At 42.9% G+C, this 23,055-nt stretch overlaps 1 protein-coding gene across 5 annotated transcripts in view; it reads right to left on the reverse strand.

Annotated features, from left to right (window-relative positions):
• The window catches only part of MRE11 (MRE11 homolog, double strand break repair nuclease), a 68,351-nt gene that overhangs the window by 21,298 nt on the left and 23,998 nt on the right, over nucleotides 1-23,055 (reverse strand). For all 5 annotated transcript variants that reach the window (XM_074984271.1, XM_074984250.1, XM_074984266.1 and 2 more), the window contains 2 exons: nucleotides 16,585-16,758; nucleotides 6,681-6,743 (listed from right to left, as the gene is read on the reverse strand). In XM_074984271.1, coding sequence (XP_074840372.1) covers nucleotides 6,681-6,743; nucleotides 16,585-16,758 — 237 coding nt within the window. The remainder of the gene's footprint in view (nucleotides 1-6,680; nucleotides 6,744-16,584; nucleotides 16,759-23,055) is intronic.

Consider the following 23,055-nt stretch of genomic DNA (forward strand, 5'->3'; position numbering starts at 1 on the left):
TGCAGTGCGGCGTTGCCATCACTGCCGCGAGCTCACTCACCCTGCAGGCTGATGTAGTTGCAAGGAGGAAGGTTTTTGGTTTTTGTTTTTTTTTATCGTAAGGAGACGTATGGGAACTGTGGCTAATGGTTCAAAAGGTGGACCCGATAGCGTGCTGAGCACCAAGTCCAAATTCCACGATGGTGGAAGCGGTTTCCGAGGGGGGTACAGGTTTACCAGCCCCTTCAAGAACCTAGTAACGATAGGATGGGCGAATACCGTGGGCCCTTCCTCTGTATACCGAAAGGCTGATATAGCAGCGAGGTGGCCCTTTAGCGAGGATAGAGAAAAAACCCGCCTCTCTTGAGGTCCAATAAGTATTCTAGTATTACAGGTATAGGAACGTCAAGGGGAGCTAACTGCTTGGCGGAACACCAGGCTGTGAATCGAGTCCATTTCTGCTTGTAAGTCCTCCTGGTGGAGGTCCTTCGGCTACATTCCAGGACTTGTTGTACTCCCTCCGTACACGTGCTCTTTAAAGAGCTGAGCCATGGATTAGCCATGCTTGTAGGTGCAGACCCTGAGGGCGCGGGTGCACTATGGACCCCTAAGCCTGCGTGAGTAAGTCCAGCACCATCGGTAGAGGTAGCGGTGGGCGGTCCGACATGCGCAAAAGCAAGGGAAGCCATTGCTGCCAATCCCAAGTGGGACTACGAGTATCATGTGAGCTCTCTCCCTTCTGGCTTTCTGCAAGACCTTGTGGATAAGCGCTGCGGGGGAAACGCGTAAAGTAGAGGGCCCCTCCATGAAAACATGAATGCGTCCCCTAGGGACCCCCGCCCCACTCCTGCCCTGGAGTAGTACTGGGGACACTTTTTGTTGTACTGGGTGGCAAACAGATTGATCTGGGGAAACCCCCATGTACGAAAAATGCGCCGTAGCAGATTGGAGCGGATCTGCCATTCGTGCGTGATTGAGAAGCGCCTGCTCAGCTGATCTGCTTTCACGGTGTGAGCGCCCGGCAAGTACGAGGCTTTCAACGTTATGTTGTTGGCAATGCACCAATTCTACAATCGGACTGCTTCCGCACATAGGGCACGGGATTGTGCTCCTCCTTGTCGACTGATGTAAAACATAGTGGAGGTATTGTCGGTATTGAATCCCGACTACTTTGCCATGTAGGTAATCTTGAAAATGTTTGCAGGCGTTGAACACTGCTCTGAGCTCCAGTATGGATATGTGCAGTGTCTGTTCCGCAGGGGACCATAGCCCTTGTGTTACCTTGTCGCCGATGTGCGCTCCCCATCCTATGTGGGAGGCGTCGGTAGTAAGAAAAAATAGAAATTTGTGGTTGGTGAAAAGGCACCCCCATTAGCAGATTCTCGGGGTTTTCCAACCACGCCAGGGATCTGCGCACCTCTGTTGTGGGCGACACCACCCTGTGGACAGTGTGGGATGCCGGTTTGTAAACACTCGCCAGCCAATGCTGTAGGCTTCACATGTGCAACCTGGCATTCTGTACCACAAACGTCGCTGCCGCCATGTGGTCCAGCAGCTGTAAGCACATTAAGACAGGCACCGTGGGGCTGTATGTGATAACTTGCACCAGCGAACTGATGGCGCGGAAGCAGGCGTCGGGCAGGTACACCCTTGCTGTGATAGAGCTTATGCGTGCCCCTATGAACTCTATATGTTGTGTGGGTTCAGACTTTGACTTTGCGAGGTTGATGACTAGGCCCAGTGAAGAAAACGTGTCTGCTGTGACGCGTATCATGCGTGAGACCTCTGCCTTCGAGGCCCCTTTTAGCAGGCAGTCACCCAGATATGGGAAAAATAAACACCCCCTGTCTGTGCAGGTAGGCTGACACCACTGCCAGGGTTTTGGTGAAGACTCTGGGGGCCAAGGAGAGGCCGAATGGAAGAACCCTGTGCTGGAAGCGCTCCTGGCCGACCGTGAAGCGGAGGAAGCACCTGTGTGCCAGGTGGATTGTTACATGAAAGTAAGCATCTTGTAAGTCGAGTGCTGCAACCCAGTCTCCATCGTCCAGTGCCGTAAGTATCAAGGCAACTGTGATCATCCGAAAACGTTGCTTGCGCAAGTAACGGTTGAGGCCCCGAAGATCTAAGATGGGGCTCCAGTCTCCTGTTTTCTTCTCTGGTAGGAAGTAGCGTGAATAAAAACCTTCCCCTGGAATTATTCCGGCACTCTTTCTACCTCCCCTATGAACATAAGGTGATTCACCTTCTGCTTGAGCCTCGCCTTGTGGCAGCGTCCCTGAGGTGAGGCCTGGTGGGAGGCTTCGTCGGTGGAAGCAACTCGAAGGGGATCGCGTAACCCGTGGCTATGATCTCCAGCACCCATTTGTCTGTGGTGATCTTTTGCCATTGGGAGTGGAACGGTCTGAGGCGATGATGGAACATGGGATGAGAGTGGCATTGAGCGAGGGTATTGATAGTGCAGCCCCCGACATACCCATCAAACTTGTTGCCTTTGGGCCTGACCTGAGGGCGTACGGCTTTGTTGAGAACGTCGCCTAGGAGTTCTGTACTGTTGCTGCTGCTGATAGCGCCCTTGGCCATAGCCCCGTTGTTATCGAGCACGCTGTGGTTGTAAGCGTAGCGTCTTTGCTGAGGATAAAATTTTTCCCTCCTGTATGGGGGAGTATAAATGCCCAAGGTTCTAAGTGTAGCTCTCGAGTCCTTACTGGAGTGAGGGACCGAGTCAGTTGAGCCTGCAAACATCTTTTATGTATCAAAGGGAGTAAGCCTGGAGTAATTATCAAAATTATGGTTTGCTAGGTGTGCCCATAATTTGCCACTCTCAATAGCAGGGTAGAAGAGGAGTATACCTTCCTGCCAAACAGCTCTAGCTTCTTTGCATCTTTGCCCGATCCCCCTGATTTGTACTAAGAAGCTTTTGACCTCTGCTGGGATGACTCGACCACCAAAAAATTTGGTTGTCGGTGACTGAAGAGGAACTCCATGCCCTTTGCCGGGACGAAGTACTTCTTATCCGCTCTCTTGTTCGTAGGTGGAGCGGAGGCCGGAGTCTGCCATATAGTAATGGCTGACTCCAGAATGGCTTCGTCCAGCGGAAGAGCAATTTTGGACGAAGCCGGGGGTCTCAAATTTTCCAGGAGTTTGTGATGTTTCTCCTGCACCTCTGCCGTTTGAATGTCTTGCATGAAAGCCACCCTTTTAAACAGCTCCTGAAACTGTTTAAGGTCATCCAGGGGAGAGACATCCCCGGGGGCCATGGCTTCATCTGGGGAGGATGAGGAGGAACCACTAGGGTAAACCTCCCTCGAACCCTCGGGCTCCTGCGGTCGATGATACACTTGCTCGCTGGAGGATTGTGAAGGAAAGTCTCGGGGTTCTAAAATTAACTCCCCTTGAGACAACTGTGTTTCCATCCCCAATCGGGAGTGCCCACGGGGGTATTGAGCGGCGGGGGGGACACCTGCCCCTGGGTGTAGGCCTGTGGTGTCTGTGTCTAGCATGATAAGGATGACCATGGCAGCATGGGCAAGGGTCCGGGGATGGAGACCTAGACCACTCACGGGGTGTGTACCCCCGATGTCTGGGAGAGCGAGACCTCCGCGACAACACAGATAGAGGTGAAACTGGCTTGTGATAGTACTCCAGGGGATCCAATCCCAGAAATGGTGAAGGTGGCCCAAGCCATGGTGACATTGGTTGGAGGAACGGAGAAGGAGGTTCCGGATGGGCCGGTGGAGACACAGGCCTTTGGTGCAGTGTGTGTATCACAGGGGAAGAGCTTGGTGCTAACAGCAGCGCAGCCTTGCCCGGAGATGGACTGCAGTGCCGGGCTTTTGATTTTGCCTTGCCCCTCCCCTGTGGGGCCGGCACTGCCCCCTTCCGTGCCAGGGATCTCGGCCCTGCTGTCGGTGCCACGCGGGTATCCTCCTCTGGTGCGCCTGCAGGCTCCATGCCTGGCGCCCCTGCACCATTGGTGCCGCGGGGGCCGGTGCCGTCTGTGGTGGTGCCGCCGGGTCCGGCGCTTGCCTCGCTGACGCTCTAGGTGCCGCGCGTGCCGGCTGTTGTATAACCGGAGGCTCAGACTCTGCCACGTGTGCTGCCACTTGCCTGAGTATGTGGCTGGGGGCTGTGTGCTCCGCTCGTCCTGCTCGCTGCAAACGCCGGCAAGGATCGAGCCAGGGAGAGTTTCCTCCGTTTCTGCACCGAGGGGGTCAGAGAAAGCTTCCCTCCTCTTATGCAACCCAGAGGGCCCTTCTGGGTGAGGCTTCTCCGGCAAGTCCAGCTGTAGAGCCTTATCAACAAGAGCATTTTACGCCTCATCGCTCTGTCCTTCCTGGCCCTGGCTGTGAGCTTAGCACAGTGAGAACACTTCTGGGTAGCCTGTGATTCCCCCAGGCATCGGATGCATTCGCTATGCCCCACGGAGGCCGGCATAGCTTCACGGCATGACTCATGCTTTTTAAAACCTGAATAGGCCATTGTGGTGAGTCCTTTACTGTTAATAGAGTACTTAGCACTTAATCCGTGCCTTTCCACCCCAAAGAGTGATCACCGGCCTGCGGGTGGCCTAAATGGCCTTCACGTCCGCTCTTCTCTTCTCCGCTCCTCTCTCTCTCTCTCTCTTTTTTTTTTTTTTTTTTTTTTAATAACCAAAACCAACAAATGACACATAGAAAAAAACCACTATTTAATCTGACTCTGGCCTTAGCCTGAGTAGATTCTGTCTGCAGCCGATGGCAGTTGAGAAGGAACTGGCGGGGACCGGATCGCGCACACAGCCAGGGGCACACAGGGGGGCGGCATGTGCCGGCGCATGCGCAATTCAGGAGAAACTGCTGGAAGATTTCCGATCTGCGGCGCCAGGCAAGCCCGACACCTATTGTGGAGCACCCACAGGGACCACTCGAAGAAGAATGTTACTTTTTTTAAAAAAGATGTAAGTGAAAGGAGAATTGGATCCTTAACACTTACACCAAAGTAAATCCACTGAAGTTGTTAAATAAAAAGAATCTAGCTGGAAGTGAATTTGGCATTTCTAGATTTCCACTAGACACTGTCTACACAGTGATCCCCTAGCCCATATTCTATTTTGTAATTTAAATGATGATTTAAGTTAATGTCTAACTATATAGAAGACACAAGTGCTATTATTATTGTTCTTATAATTACGAGATTTTAAGTTCCACTGTTTTTCAATGGGAGTTAAGATCCTAAGTAATTTTGTCCACAGGCAGTCTAGGGCCGAAGAAGATAGCTAACTTCCCATCTTCACTATAAACTAGAATAGGACATAAAAGGGACTCCTGACTTGGTAGTATTTGTCTACCACACTAACCAAAACACCTTTACAGCAAGCGCTCATCACTGCTCATTGAAAGAGCTTGGCTGCATAAACACTTCAGTTCACGGAAAGCTGTGGAATAAACCTATCTTTCATTAGCTTACCATATATTGTGTATCTCAGTGGACCTTACTGCTTTGCACTAGGGAACTTCAAGTGACCTTTATTCCAGGTGTTTCAAAGCAGGACAGATCTAAACACATATAAAGAAACCTATAGCATGTGTGACAGTCTAGTGGATAAGATTTACGTGGCAACTTGCTGAAAACAAGTACTGATTTTGACAAGCCCAGAGGTCACCAGTCACATCTAATTCTATGGTGGTAAACCCAAATATAGGTTGCTCAAGTGGACTTTTTTCTTGTTATAGATAAATGGACATTAGATTCTGAACAGCTCTACTGAAGGACTGAAGAAAAAGTAAGTAATCATGGTTCTGTCTCCCAAATGATACTGGCTATATGTATGACTGAGCAGTGGCTCTAATTTAGGCCATTTCTGCTGTGGTCTGTGTATCTCAAAGACACCCTGAATAATTGGACTATTAAATACTTCACTCTGGACTTCTAGAGAAATTCTATGTTTCAATATATCTCCCTAGACAAACAGTCCTAGGCTGCTGTCAAAAGGCGGAACAGAAATCTAATATCCTTTGTTAAACAAAAAAATCCACAGTAACTGCAAAGCTAGTTACATAAAAGTTAATTTAATAGATTCTGAGACTTCAGTTATTAGGTGGCTTAATACAGGCTTTATGCATGGGATTATGTCCCATAGTTTTGTATAAGGAAGAGAGTCCACATAAGCAAATGACACATAGCAAAGTGGATATTTATGTTTGACTGTTTTTACAATTTGCAAAATAATTGATAGTGCTTAGTTATTATGCAGTTGACTGAAGAACTCTTATGTCTTCTACAAGGGAGCTGTTTGGTTGGGCCCAAACGAATAGTATTATAATCTGGGATTTTTATCTTTTTTTAAATAAACTGTGGTGACTTTATAAATGCACAAAAAGAACCCCAAAATAATAAAAACTGTTATTTATGATCTAAACAAAACCTCCAGAGTCAGATATGCTTGTCTAATTTTTAAAGCAGACGCATACTCTGACTTTGATGATGTAATGCACACATGAATATTTTCGAGTGATATACAATCTGTATCTAACACAGGACCCTGTGGGATCTCTCTCACACACAGAAATCAATAAACTCGTCAGAGAATTCTCTCATCCTTCTTGAACAATTAAGCTTGGGGATGGCAGAATATATTATAGACCAACAGAAGACAGTGCTCTACTCATGCAACATCAATACAGACATATTTTACATTCCACATTTGTATTTATGTGAATTACCTCACGGACTTCCTCATCCTCCTCTTCAGTATTCTCTTTTCTGGTCTCCCTAAATTTTCGCACCTAGATCACAGCAATATAAAACATATAATCATATTAATAGTTTGGACTGTACAATATCTGAAGTCACAAAAATTCCAAGAAAAGTATTCCTATTTTAATAACTTCGAGGTGAACTTAGACTTTTAGAGAAATCAACTGAATGTCTGTTGTTTTATTGGATTCATTTTTAATAAGACTAGAATGGCATATATTCAGTACTTTGCCAGGAAAGGCTTGCTGACTCTAAAGAGCAACACTTCTATTATCTGATACAAAACAATACCCGTGAGACATCTTTGTAATAGGATGAATCCAGAATACGCAAGATACAGAGACACCTCTTTTTAGAAGCAATGTAAAAATCAAGAAATGTAGAACAGTTTGATTAAGTCCATCCCTGGATAAAACAAAACCATCACCAGAGATTCAGGGCTCAAAGCAGGTCTACAGCACCTAGGGATGTTAAAGTTAATTGGCAAGGGCTCAAACAGCCTCCTGCTCACCACAGCCAGAGGGTTGCTCCAGCCAAGCTAAAGTGGCCACATCCATGGCAGACCCAAGGGAAGGAGGGAGGGGCCACTGGGGAGGCTGCTCCAGCTCACGTTCCAGCCTACCTGTAGCAGCTGTGTGTGCGTGGAAGCTCCAGCAGAACCAGACTACCCAGATCCTCCAGACCATCTCTCCTCCTACCTGTTTTATTGGTTAACCAGTTAAACCTAGCATCTAACTGGCTAACCAATTAAAAGGTATTTTACATCCCTAACAGCACCACTGCTGATTACTAGCACCATTAACTATTAGTGCGTACCAGCAATGCGCATTTTAAGAAAAAAAAATCCCGTGGCTAGCACTGTCCTCCTGTAGAACCTGAACTAGCATGACAAGCAAAGAGTGCTAAACATGTCTGAAGGCCACAGAAAACAGGAAGGTAAACATTGCCACCAACAAGTCTCATGTTTCATGGGATGGGAGCAGATGCATTAAAGCTCAGCACCAGTTGGAAATATGCTTGATATGCAGTAGAAAAGAATGCCAGTGCATGGGACTTTAGATTGACTACACAGGCAAAAGGCATTAGCATTACACAGCCACCATCTAACACAAGGCCTGATCTTAGTATACAGAAACCTGAGCTTGTGTAGCACTATAGCAAAACACACTACTAAAAATCCTTTTACCGTTTCATCAGGCACACAGAAAATGAAGGTAATGAATTTCAACTGCTTTAACCCTAGGCTCTGAGGAATTCCTTGAGGGTATCCATATAGAGACATGTACACATAGAATACCAAACTGAAAAGGACCTCAAGAGATCATCAAGTCCAGTCCCCTGCTCCCAAGCATCATTTATATCATCCCTGTTTGATATTTACCTTCCTATTCTTAAATATCTCCAATGAGGTAGATTCTACAACCACCCTACAAAATGTATTCCAATAATTAACCTAGTAGTACTACTTGACCCTTGTACTCCGTGTGGAGCATAGGTCATCTACAAGTCTCTACCATTTCACTCTGTCTTGGAACAAAAAACTTCTAGCTGTCTCCAAGAATAGCTGTCCTTCAATCTCAGCAGACATTATCCATGTTGTCCGAGGTCTTCCACTTTTGCATTTTCCTTGCAGGTTCCACGTGAAACTTTGATGGACTATGCCAGATGATGGTTTTCTGAGAGTGTGGCCTAGCCATCCCCACTTTCTTCTCTTGATTTCAATGTCAATTGCCTCTTGTCCTGCTCTGTTTCAAAGCTACTCATTTGTGACAAAAGTCTTGACATATGATATGAAGGATGTACCTCAGGCATCTGTTTATGAATATCTGCAGCTTGTGATCTGAAGACATTTCGGTATGCCAGGTCTCGCATCCATACAAGAGCACACTCTTCACATTTGTGTTGAAGATCCACAATTTCATTTTCACAGATATTATTTGTGAACTCCATATGGGACAGAGAGTCTCGAATGCACTATTGCTTTCCCTATCCTGGCATAGGTATCCTTATCTGTTCCTTCATCTATGCCCATAACACACCCCAAGTAGCTGAACTGCTCCACATCCCCAGTGTGATGGTGCTGTTGCTGGGCTGGTTGATCCTCACTGTTTTGATCTTTCCTTTGTTAATGCTCAGTCCAGTCACTGAGGCAGTTTTGTCTAGCGTTGTGACCTTTTCTTTCATGCGTTCATGTTGGTGTGAAAGGAATGTGACATCATCAGCAAAATCAATGTCCTTGAGCTGTTGGAAAAATGTCCACTGAATGCCTCATTGATGGTCATCTGTTGTCCTGTTCATAATCCAGTCCATTGGGATCAAGAACAGGAAAGGTGACAACAGGCACTCTTGTGGCACTCCAGACCGTATGTCAAAGGATTCTGTCAAGACTCCATTATGAACAACTTGGCATGTCAAGGGCTCATCCACTGAACAAATCAAGTTAATAATTTTGGATGGGATGCCATGGTGTTGCAGCTTTTTCCACAAGTGTCTCTATCAACTCTGCCAAAAGCTTTTTCAAAGTCTATGAAGGTTACGTACGGGGGTGGTGGGTGAAGGAATTCCACTCAAGTGACTGTTCTAATACTCACAGTTGCTATTTGGTCAGTACAGGATCTCTCGCTTCAGAAGCCAGCCTCTTCTTTCCTGAGCTGTCTATCCATTTCTGTCTTCATTCTCTCCAAGAGCATTCTATTGAACTCCTTTCCTGGAATAGCCAGTAACATGATGCCCCTCCAGTTCATGCATTCCTTCAAGTTGCCTTTCTTTGGAAGCTTGATAAGGTACCTATGTTTCCAGTCTTGTGGGATCTCAGCGTCCCAAATAGATTATACATCTTGCTGACTGATGTCTCACTACCTGCCTTGATTGCTTCTGCGGGGATGTTGTCTGAACCAGGTGCTTTTCTGCTTTTCAGATGAGCAACGGCTTTTCTGATTTCTTCTTTTGTACGTCTCCTGCTGTTAATTTGCAGTGGTATATTTGCAGGTGATAATTCGGAAGGTTCCATGTGGGCAGGGCAGTCCAGTAGCTCTTAGAAGTGTTCTTTTCATCTACTGGGTGGCTCACTTAGGTTTGTTAGCACATGCCTTTCCTTATCCTATACTGGCTGATCCACTGTATGCCATGACTCAGCTAGCTTCCATGTGATGCTATGGAACTCTTTCAAGCTTCTCTGTCCTGCAGCTTGTTTGGCTTTTTGAGTGAGGTTTTGCACATAGTTCTTTCTTGTCCCATTTTACAGCCTCATTTACTTCTTTGCTGGCTTCTGAATAGACTCTCTGAGCTTCCACCTTGGCTGCTCCTGTTTTGCTGTAGTTGACTGTTGCTTATCTGTCCTTTTGTTCCTTCACTTTTCTCAGAGTTTCTGCTGTGATCCATTCTTTGTGGCACAGTGTTTATTGCAGGTTTCTTTCCAGGCTGTTTTGGTGTGTTCCCAAAATTTGTTCCATGGTAGCATCTTTGGGGATGAGGTTTGCCAGAAGAGCATTATCTGTTGTACAGCTCCACTTGGAAAATGGCTTTTGTTTGTAAATCCTTCAGCTTCTCAATCCTGGCTTGGTCACTTTTGTGGTGTACCGCTTGAGCTTGAACTTAAGTTTTACCGTAACCAAATGCTCCTCCTCTAGCATAGACATACTGCTGACACAGATGTGATCAATCTGGTTTTCTGACTGGTGGCCTGGTGAAATCCAAGTGATTTTATGGATCCTTTTGTGTGGAAAAACACTACCACCTATAACCAACCCGTAGAAGGAACAGAAGTCAGTGAAGCACTCTCCATTTTCATTCATGTTGCCACTCCATGAGAGCAAAGCCCACACCTTCTGCGTGTGTGCACCCTCTTCTTCATATCCTGAGGGTTTCACCTGTTGCCAGACACAGCTGCCCAGATTGTGTACATCTTGTCTCACACAAGCCCAAAACTGCAAGCTTTTACTGTTTCATCTCTGCTGTTATCTGTGCTGTCTTCCCCACTCGGTACATGGTCCAAACATTAGATGCACCAAACTGGGTGGTTGTCCTGGGTGAGAGGAGAGAGTCATCTGTGGGGCAGCTCCTTTCAGCTTTCCCTGCCGTGCTTCATACTCAATCCGAGTGGTTTGTCAACTCCTCCCAAGACTTGCATAGTTGTAAGTCTCTTTGCAGATCTTTTCGTAGACTTTTTACTTTTTTTAATGGCTAGGTTTGTTAAACCTAAACCAACCCCTTTTCCCGCAGACAGAGGTGATCCAAATTTGTCTGGTTTCTACCCTTTTACCTGTCCAGTTTGTGTGATCCTTCAAGAAGCTGTAGCTCCTGCTGGCACAGTTCTCCAGGTCCTTGAGATGCACAAGCCACCTCACCATGACAAGGAATGTAATTAATCACCCTGACAAAATTTTTCTAAGGCGGCTGAGGACTCTATCCAGCTACAGAGGACTGCTGGCACATCACTGGTGGAGGAAATGGCTTGGTCTCTGGTGGGGAGGGGGAAGCAGCTGGTTATTTCTAGCAGCACGCAGTGCTCCACCCCTGCTCCCACTCCTCCCACCATGGTTCTGGAGTGCCATTATGCTGCACTGGATACCAGAGCTGAGGAATCAGCCCCTAAAGAAGAGAAGGAGAAGCCGTACCCCTAAGCTAGCAGGTCTGCAACCACCATGAGGAGGAAATACAGGGTAGTGATGATTGAGACTCTCTTTGGAGGGGACAGAGGCACCCTTCTGCCCTGACATGATGTCCCGGGAGGTATACTGCATGGTAGGGGCCCATATTTGAGAGGTTAGAGAGGGATTGTAGAGGATCATGGCCCTTTGACTACTACCCCACCGTACTCATTCATGTGCGCACAAATGTTACTTCAAGGAGTAACCTTGAGCAGATCAAGAGTGACTATAGGGATCTAGTGGTGCAGGTGAGAGAGTCTGGAGCGCAGGTGGTGTTCCCTTTGGTACTTCTAGTCAGAGGTAGTGGCCCAGGCAGAGACAGGTGCATCCTCAAGGCAAATGCCTGGCTGCAGAAATGGTCTTGCTAGGAGGGCTTTGGCTTCCTTGATCACAGCATGCTCTTTCAAGAAGGACTGCTAAACGGAGATGGGGTTCACCTAGCTAGGAAGGGTAAGAGTATTCGGATAGACTGGCTAACCTGGTGAGGAAGGCTTTAAACTAGGTTCCGTTTTGGGGTGGGGGGGAAGGTCAGGTGACCAAAGCCCACAGCTAAGTGAAAATCATGGAGACCTGGGAGATAGATCAGAAATTGGAGGGAGCATGGGCTATAATAGCAGAGATAAAGGAAGGACAAGGCAGAACTGGATGGTAAAAATCAAATTAGTATTTAAGTTGTCTGTATACAAATGCAAGAAGTATGGGGGAATAAGCAAGAAGAAGTTGAAATGCTAGTAAATAAATGCAACTGTGCCATAGTTGGTATCACAGAGACATGGAAGAATAACATCACTGCTCCAGGGAGGATGGATAGTTCAGTGGTTTGAGCACTGGCCTACTAAACAAGGGGTTGTGAGCTCAATCCTTGAGGAGGTCGATTGAAGCAAAGAGATGTCAGGGATGGTCTTGGTCCTGCCGAGAGGGCAGGGGACTGGACTAGATGACCTCCCAAGGTCTCTTCCAGTTCTAGGAGATGTGTACATTTTTTTTCTTTCTTTGGAGATACACAACTGGAATACTGCTATAGAAGGGAACAGTGTGGTCAGGAAGGACAGGCAGTGAAAAAGGGGAGGAGGTGTTGCCTTATATATTAAAAATAAATACTTGGACTGAAGCTGAGATGGACATAGGAGACAGACTTCCTGAGAATCTCTGCATAAGGTTGGCATGGGTAAAAAGAAGGGGTGATATCATGGTCAGGGCCTACTACAGATCACTTAACCAGGAAGAAGAGGTGGATGAGGCTTGTTTTAAACAACTAACAAAATTATACAAAGCACAGAACTTGGTGGTGATGGGAGACTTCAACTATCCAGACATCTGTTGGGAAAAGAGCACAGCAAGGAACAGATTATCCAACAACTTATTGGAATGCACAGGAGACAAATTTTATTTCAGAAGCTGGAGAAAGCTACTGTGTAGAAGCAGTTTTAGGTTTAATTTTAATAAACAGGGAGGAACTAGTTGAGAATTTGAAAGTGGTAGGCAGCTTGGGTGAAAATGAGAATGAAATGACAGAGTTAATGATTCTTAGGAATGGTAGAAGGGAAAATAGCAAAATTAAAGGCCATGGATTTGAGAAGGGCAGACTTCAGTAAACTCAGAGAGCTGATAGGTAAGGCCCCATGAGAAGCAAGACTACAAGGACTGAGGCTGAATCTACACTGAATCTACTCGCTGCATAAGATTGAATGCTTACGTTCAATCTTCTGGGGTGCCATTTTGCGCATGCACGAAACAGCACATTCCAGGGTCAATGTCAACCCTAGAGCTTCTTTTGAGTGGCATGGTATTAAGGAAGGTTGACAAGAGGACTGAATAGACATTGCAGCTCTCGACTTCCATGCCTGTCATCACAGCAGAAGGTCGATGGGAGTGCTCCTCTCGTCAACCTTCCTTAATACCATACGATTCAAAAAAAGTTCCAGGGTTGACATTCATCCTCGAATGCACCGTTTCGCGCATGTGCGAAATGACACCCCAGAAGGTTGAACATAAGCGTTCGATCTTCTGCAGTGAGTGCAGACCCAGCCAAACAGTTGAAGACAGTTGGCAACTTTTCAGAGGCACATTAATAAGGTTGCAAGAGCAAACCATTCCTCTGCGTAAGTAATATAGGAAGTGTGGCAAAAAAGATGCTTGACTTGACCAGGAAATGTTGAATGACCTCAAAAATCAAAAAAGAATTATATAAAAAATGGTAACTAGGTTTAAGTACAAAGGAGGAATATAAACAATCAACACAGGCACATAGAGGCAATATTAGAATGGTGAAAGCACAAAACAAATTCAATCTAGCTTGAGAAATAAAAGGAAAAGAAAACAAATATATAAGAAACATCAGGACGACCAAAGACAAGGCAGGCCCGTTGCTCAGTGAAGAAAGAGAAACAATAAGCAGAAAACACAGAAATGACAGAGATAATTATTTGTTTCGGTTTTCACCAAGAAGGTTGATGGAGCTGGGGTGCCCAACAGCGAACAGTGATGAAAATGGGTAGGTAGAGCAAGAAGTTAAAATAAAGAAAGAAAAAGTTAAGTTACTTTGAAAAGTTAGATGTCACCAAGGCCTGATGAGCTGCACCCTAAAATCTTGAAGGAGCTGATACAGAAGGTATTTGAGCCACTAGCTATCATGTTTGAAAATTCATGGAAGTCAGGAGAGAGCCCAGAAAACTAGAAAAGGGCAAACATAGTGCCCTTCTGTACAAAAGGAAATACAGACCAGTCAGCTTAACTGCAGTGTGAGGAAAGATAATAGAACAAATAATTAATGAACCCATCTGCAAACATCTGGAAAATAAGGTGATGGGTAACAGCCAGCATACATTTGTCAAGAACAAATCATGTCAAACCAACACAACAGCTTTCTCTGATAGGATAACAAGTGATGTGAATAAAGGGAAAGTGGTGGATGTAATATACTTTAGGAAAGCATTCAATACAGTGTTGAATGATCTTATCAGCAAACTAGGGAAATGCACTCTAGATCAGGCTACTATCAGGTGAGTGAGTAATTAGCCAGATAACCATTCACAGAGAGTAGTTTTTAATAGTCCACAGTCATGCTGGAAGAGCAAGTGGGGCTTCACAGGGGTCAGCTGTCTTCAATATCATCACTTAGCTAGATAACAGCCTGAACAGTATGCTTATCAAGTTTGCAGATGATCCCAAGCTAGGAGGGGTTGCAAGTGCTTTGGAAGATAGGGATAGAATTCAACACGATCTGGACCAACTGCAGGAATGGTCTGAGAGAAATAGGATAAAGGTCAATAAGGACAAATGCAAAGTACTTCAACTTAGGGAGGAACAATCAATTTCATACACACAAAATGGGAAGTGACTCCCAAGGATGAGTACTGCAGAAAGGGATCTAGGGGTCACAGTGGACCACAAACTGAGTATGAGTCAACAGTGTGACACTTTTTGGGGGAAAAAACCAAAACAAAACACAATTCTGAGATGCATTAACAGGAGAAGATTAAAAGAATTGGGTTTGCTTAGTTTGAAAAAGAGAATGCTCAGAGGAGACATGATAGCAACTTTCAAGTACTTAAAAGGGTGTTATAAGGAGAGAAAAAATATTATTCTCCTTAGCTTCTGATGATAGGACAAGAAGCAATGGGCTTAAAATGCAACAAGGGAGGATTAAGTTGGACATTAGGAAGAATTCCTCAGCTGTCAGGGTGGTTAAGTCCTTGGATAACTTACCTAGTGTTGTTGTAGAATCTCCACCACTGGAGATATTTAAAGACAAGTTGGATAAATATCTAACAGGGATGATATAGCTGGTGTTTGGTCCTGCCATCAGGGCAGGGGACTGGACTTGGATCTCTTGTCCCTTTCAGTTCTAGTATTCTATGATTCTGTTTGTCAGAACCTGGGAATGAACAATAGAGGAAAGATCACTTGATGATCACCTGGGCTGTTCATTCCCTTTGGGGCAACTGGCATTGACCACTAGCAGAAAAGAGGACACTGAGCTTGACGGATGTTTGGTCTGACCCAGTATGGCCATTTGTACGTTCCCCTAAGTATTAAATAAGGCTTTTACTTTAACAACACATCTTGTTATCCCACGCAGTGTTTGTCAGTCAGGTGGACCTGGTAGAAGTGGTGATGTCATCTGGGTCCCCACTTCTTTATCTTCTTTTGGTCAAGCCACTTCTCAGAATCATAATAATGAAGGACTCAGGTCCCAGAAAATAGAGGGGGTGGCAGCGAGGATGAAGAATCGTGTTGCAATGGCTTCTGCTTAGTTTTCCCTCCTGTTTCTCTTTTTTACCACTAATTATGGATAATATGATATACGAGTTTTGGCTCATTAACTTCAGTCTCCATATCTCCTTTTGTTAGCAAACAATTTTATCAGTCTTCAAATTATACCTATTAAGCCTTTTTGATAAGGCAAATTCAATAATTCTGTCTTCCTTTTCTACCTTTTCCAATCAATATTATTATAAGATGAATGTCTACATACTACTTACAGTTGAGTTCACAATTCAGGTAAGTCTGTAAACTCAACTGTCACAACAGGTGCAGAGTATGAAAGTAACAGAGAATGTGCAATAAGAGCAATAAGAAATAGTAGGATATGGAAAAATACACCAGAAAAGGCCTGGGTAGAAGTGATGAATAAAGAGGAAAAAGCAAAAATGGAAGATGAAAATGGAAAAGGAAGGAATGCAAAGAGAAAGCTGATGTCACAGATATGTATCTAGACCTACTATTCTGTTTACAGTAAAAAGCTTGAATTCAAATTAAAACAGCAGCAGCGTGATGTTTAATCAGCAGCCAAATTTACTACTGGCATGAACAAGTGTAACTCCAAGGACTAACAAACATCGGTGGTCAATTACGTGCCATGCTTAGGGTATAAGCCACATACACTTAAAAAATGACAGATTTTTGTGCATGTGAGTATATTCACAAGATCCTATTATCAACAATTAAAATATTCCATTAAGACAGAGTAGGAAGTAACATATAAGACTACAAGATGCAATTTTAAAATCAGAGAAAGCAGCTTTCACACTAAATATTTACCTTTGTTGTGCATGCACAAAGGTGAAGAAACGAGGGGATTGACTAAAGGCAGGTGTTGACAGCTTTGTGAGTGATTTTGAAGCTTTCACAATCACTCACAAAGCTGTCAATAGATCACAATGCTGAGCTACAATCTAAACTGCTCCTGACCAGAAGGGCAGAGTAATTCAGTACTCACCTCCTCATCTATTTTTGCTTCCTCTGCATCAGTGTGACGTTCCTTAAGAAACCTCTGTGTTTTTTCTAATTGAAATTTCACCAACTCTTCTATAGCATCTTTCTCTTCTTTGTCAACAAACTCCTGCACTGCTTCACCCATTGCTCTTTCAGTCAAGAGTGAAAGCTCCACTTTCTTTAAGAGATAGAAAGGGAAGAGAGGTTAAACATACACAAACAAACCTCCCTCTAAACAGCAATATTTACTGTATTACAGTCATATTATTCTTCAGAAAAGAAAAACACACAAACATATTCCAAGATGTTTGACTTCCAAAATATTGGCTGTGTCTCCTTAGATGTGGAGAAGCTGGAGGTAGTCAAAACCCACCTGCGTGACATGATCATCCTCCCTGAGATGGAGGGCAACATGACTGAAGTGTATTATGGACAGACCTTCAAGCAGGTGGAAATTAAACCTGAGATGATTGACCACTATCTGGGCAAGTTTTCCATCGGGTTAGTGAAACACAGCAGACTGGTGCTGGTGTCACCCACTCATACTTCAAGATGTTAGTCAAAGAATTGGGTAACATCAGTAAAAGCTAACAGGTGATTATCTTCTAGTCAAGAACCTCTAGCATTAAAAGGACTAATGTTCTATGTAAAACAAATTAAGAATCTACTAAACTAAAAAGCTTGATTAGTGATGAAAGGGAAAAAAAGTAAAATATATCTCACAAGCAAAACCTTTAAATGGAGAAAGTGATAATGCTACTCTTGCTGTATTTCTTCAGGACTAAAATGAATAAACTAAATTTACATTTGTTTCTGTACCTCAAAAATAAAGTAAGAGCCTGTTACCAAAATAAGGTTAAAAGCACTCTTGTGTCTGTATAATATGAAAAAAATTTAACTACTGAAACACTTGGAATAGATGCAGGGAAGTCAGAAAAACTAATTTCTCTTGTATATTGTAGATATAAGGGATTTCATTTTACAGCAATCTCTTGGCTCCCAGAAAAAAAGAAGTGGCCCATATGTGGAAGGCATGGTTTTCTACAGAATTGTCTTTATGTATCACAAATAAAAACAGCACAATTTTTTTTAATCAAAAAAGTTTTAAGAACAAATGTTGTCCATTCCAAAAGTTTGCCTTCTCCACCTGTAAATTCTCCTCAGTTTTGCATGCAGCCTCAACTGTTCTAAAAGCCACAATAACCTGCAAATAATCTAGCTGTGTTGTGAGGGAAGAGTTTTCAGATTCATCATATGATGTACTATTCACTTGTACCTTGTCTGTCTGTTTTATCCTATGAGCAGAAAGGAATAAGGGGACTTCGAAGTAGGCGGGGTCCTTTCAAAAAGGAGCCCTGTCTGGACGAGCCACATGGCGGCGAGCCACGTCAATTTCGAAGTGCTGCGGCTGCCCACATGCTAATGAAGCGCTGAATATGTATTTCAGCGCTTCATTAATAAACTTAGAAATGGCCATTTGCACGGCCATTTCAAAGTTTTTGGCTAGTGTAGACATACCCTATATGTGAGAACAGCAGCCCAGGACTCCCTAGCAAGATGAAGTGCATTCATCACACTTTTTTAAACATCAACCCCTACTCAAAGATTTAGGTCAACATCAGAGAGGCAATGATGCACACAGTCCATTGCGTTAAAATTCTTGCTCTGATGCAGCCAAAGCGTGATAGCTCTACATCAGCTGAATGAGCTAGGCCCAGGGTAGGCAACCAAAACAACAAGAGGCATTTTTTCCATTTGGTAAAAGAATTCACCAAGTCAAGAGCCACGATGCATGTGAATTACAAGACAGTCCTTAATAAATAACATTAAGTCATACTTTTTGTTACTCCTATTTTAAGAACAGCGCACACACAATGATTTATAATATGACAGATGCTTAGTGCAGGACATTCAACGTTTTTACATTCTATTTCCTCACACTTTACATGTGTGAATAGTAACAGAGAGATAGCCGTGCTAGTCTAACATACTATCAAAACAAAAAAGCAGTCCAGTAGCACTTTAAAGACTAACAAATAATTTATTAGGTGATGAGCTTTCGTGGGACAGACCCACTTCTTCAGATCATAGCCATATGTGTGTGTTTGTACCACTGTCTTCCCAGATTTCACTCCTGAACCTATTTTAATTATGCCAATTTTACTTCATGTTAATTTAAGTTTTCTTAAAATGCGTGTTGCCCTTCACAACAGGAATGCCACAAGCTTCCTTTTCAAAAATCAAGACTTCATTAATAACAAGATCACAGCACAAATAGAGCATCATATCCCACAAAGCACTGCACGTATTAAAGAGGGAGCTAGCCAACACCTGAAGAGCACATATTGTTTGCTATTTAGATCTGTGTTGCTTTTAGATGTTCACCATTTATCAAAAATAATCAGGAATGTTTTTCTCTTTTTTACTTTGCAAATATAGCATTGGGAGCCACAAAGAAGTCCTCAGAGAGCCACATGCAGCTCCACAGCCAGAGGTTCCAGATCCTGTGAGCCCTGGCAATTTCAATCAAGAGATATCTGGGGCATTTTTAAGCCAAAGCCAGTTCTTAAGCCACTCTTTAAAGAGCAAACTTGCCATCCATCCACAGCTGAGTTTCTGTAGACTAGAGGCAGTTCTGAGTGGTGCTGGGAGAAACCATGCAGCATTTGCACTTTCTGATCTCCATTAGAGACAGCTTCTCTATTCCACCCATGTTTGTATAACACAGCAATAGGATATGATCTAGCAGCTTTTGTCCCCTACTGCAAAAACTCATCTTTCAGAATGGCTAGGCCTTGTAAAAAAGACCAGACTTGTCAGTGTTGAAGATGTCATGTGTCAAACTGCTTGAGAATGCTGAATAAGGTGTTGTCTGTCCCCCTTTCTAAGCATCTTGTTTCTCACAATGCTTCTTACACTAAACCATGTTGTGGTGGGCTTTCCACCAACTAAGCTCATCTGCAGGGTTGAATGCCTTCTCTTCTCTAAGTGAACCCACCTTCTGTTTCAGCATTGGCCCAGTGAGTCAAGCACCCTGTCCAACCTTATGCTGAAACCAGAGCCACATGTTTAAATATCTGCCTCCTCCTCATCACACTGACATTTGCAGCCTGAATATGTGCTGTCCCTGTGCTCCTGTAAATCTTACGACTGTTCTGGAGACATGAAATGATGGACTTCGGAGAAACTGAAGCTTCCAGACACTCTTATGTGTATAGCACAGTGTTCAGGTAGGGCCTCCAGAACCCAAATTTTGCCAACAAAGATGGATGTAAGCCTTTGGAAAACATGACACACAAAGTGTTTAGCTGCACACAGCCACAGCCTGGAAGTTTATTGCAGGACGGACTTCTTTGAAAAAATTGCAACTAGGGCCAGGTTTACACTACGAGATAAAAATCAATTTTAGATATGCAAATCCAGCTGCAAGAATTGGGTAGCTGGAGTCAATGTATCTAACATCGATTTTTCTTGCTGTCCCCACAGCAGGAGGTTGATGGAAGAAACTCTTCCACTGACTTCCCTTATTCCTTGCGACTTCCAGGACTACTGGAGTTGACAATGGCACCAAGATAGTTCAGTTTAGTTGAACCCACTAGGCTTTCTAAATCCAGTGCCAGAAGATCAACGGCAAGCGTGTTGATCTTCCCTTAAGTGTAGATGTATCCTTAGTGAAACATCCATTGCTAACATCTGAATCCTATTAACATTGATGATAATACAATTGATTGGTTTTTTGCAATATGTTTCTATTAACTTGAAGCTGTTATTCTCAGAATTCTATACAGGGGAATCTATTGTACTTAAAATTATTAAAGAAAGCAGTAAAAGTTACAGGATAGGTAATATTGTGTACTGAATGATCAACTGAACCTAACAATGAAGGCTTGTAATTTCTGTAAATAAAAAAGTTATTCCAACGAGTTATGTCATGCTACGATATGGCTACAGCTGTTGATTAAACCAAAAATGTAGAAATTACTAATGTTATTTTGCAATATTCTTTTTACAAAATAGCCAGATCTTTAAAGCCAGTCTTGTATTTTCTAACAAACATACTGACATTAGTATGCTCTTGGACTGAGCCGTCGATTGATGGATCTCATTTTCTATGATGCTGTTGGTGAGCGACTAAACCAATCCTTGATTGGCAGAGTCAATTACAGATGTCACATAAAAAGCTGCCAGCTGCAGGAGTTGTACATTCTTTTCAGATCCAACACTTCTCCTATAGCACCGGAATATGTTAACTCTCAAAGCAATTAAAACCCTGTGTACAGTGGTTTGCCACCAGGACAATCTGCCCTGAACTATAGTCTGTGGTAATGCAGCACTAAATGTTCTTATTCAGTAACACTGTGAATGCTTAATTTATTTTCAAGTCTTCCAGCTGTCCCTGAAGGTTCTTTTTCATCACACTTATGTCAAAAGCAATGGAGTCTTTTATACTGAGAAACATTCAAACAAACAAAAAATACAACTATACAGCTATTAAAATAGTTCTATTCCACATTAAGCAAATGCATCAGCATTACACTTAGAAATGTCTTTTTAAGGAAGTATTATTTTTGCCATTCATTAAATTCTTACATAAATGTATTAACAGGAAGTCTGCCACAAAATGTAAAAGCTATTTCTGTAATTCAGCATTGGCCAAATTGTGTTGTGAAAAAATGTTGATGCTTGTGATATTTTTCCTTCTAAAATACTAAATATGAAATTGTGTGTATCAAAAATACTCAGGTATTTGAGAAGTACTTAGATTGTAGATGTATTAATTTATAATGCATTCATAATAGTATAGTTATTATGCAGCTCATGCAGAAACAATCACAGTTGATTCAGATTATTTCGGCACAAGTTGCGTTCAGAGAAATCATGTGATGCTACACCTGATATGAGGATCCAACTCTCTAGCATTGTTCCTTATATTAAACGGATTTGTGATCAAAAAGATGCAGAAAACACTCTTCCCATTTAAAAAAAAACCCACAAAGAACTGTCAAATATTATTTTTATTTTCCAGTAGTTTTCTGTAAAAATAGCATTTACAAAAAATGAAAAATTTAAAAATTTTCCATACTTAATTTTTTGCATTTCTTTTTCATAAAAATGTTTTAAGAATTTGGAAGGCAGGACAGTCCTTTTTTGAACAATATTGTCCTTTTTATTTTTGTATAAAGGAACAACACTAACCATCCTTCTTTCAGCTGTTATATTGGTGTTTTGTTTTGGGTTTGTACTTAGTTGTTCATTCAGATGGTTTTTTTTGTTCTGTGTAAGATAAAAGTCATTTAAAAAAACCTAACTCTTTTAAATCAATTTTTGAGTATTACGTGGGCATTTTTTCTGTATGAAACATCCCATTTCCAACCTGCATGTATGTGTACTGTCAATATATTCAATTATATAATAAAAATAATTTTGGAAATGCTGCTATAATGGAAGAAAACTAATGAAATATCAAACCGTTAAGACATTAAAAACTTTCAATTGTATGATAAATGCAAAATACTGAATCCCTTTTCTCTCCCTTTCATCTCAAAACTTCTGAGAGAGTATCCTATGACCACTTGCATGAACACGACTGGCAGTATTTAAGCCCCTAGTCCTGCAAACTCTTCAGCATTCAACCTGCAAACTCTTACACAAACTTTTTTCAGAAGTTTTAGACACAAATGTAATCGAGAAATAGAAAGCGTAAAGCCCTGGCATCTTATTAAGAGTTTCTGACCTAACGCAACTTATAGTTTGGACTTTAGTGAGAAGGAATAAAAGCCGTTTTATTAACAAAGTTATTTTTCTTCAAAATCTGGCAAAGTGACTAGCTCCACTATGCCTTAGAGTACATTATCAATAATCAGATCAATAAATATTCCTAACAAAGTGGCTATTATTAGTTATAATACATGGGGTGGGGAGGGAGAAGGAGCCATGGGGAAAGAACACTTGGAGTACATCTATACTTCTGGGAAGATCAACCTGCTTAGGCTCAATCTTCCAGAGATTGACAGATGCACAAAATCAATCTCTCTGGAGTCAGCAGTTGACCCCTGTACTCCATGCTATCACAAAGAGTAAGGGAGGTCGACAGGAGCAATGTTTCCATCAACCTTCCTTAGTTAGTACAGTCAGGTAAGTCAATTTTTGATACCTCGATTCTAGCCATGCAATTGACATAGCTAGAACTGTGTATCTGAAATCGACTTATTTCCCTAGTACTGACCTAGCCACAGAGAATTACATTAGCACTTAAGCAACTACAAATTGAAAAAAAAAAAAAAAAAAGTCAGCCCCTGCCCCAAAGGCCATACAATCTAAGTATAAGACAAGCAGAATAGACAAAGAGTAAAAGGAAACAATGAACCAATATCAATGTGATAGGCTCAGCACCAACAAATTTTTGTTGGTATCATGGCAAAGATTTCTGAGGAGGGTTTTGAAGGAGAATAAGTCATTGGTTTTGTGGGTACTA

Source organism: Carettochelys insculpta, chromosome 1 (genome assembly GCF_033958435.1).
Source record: "Carettochelys insculpta isolate YL-2023 chromosome 1, ASM3395843v1, whole genome shotgun sequence".
NCBI classification, from domain to species: domain Eukaryota; kingdom Metazoa; phylum Chordata; order Testudines; family Carettochelyidae; genus Carettochelys; species Carettochelys insculpta.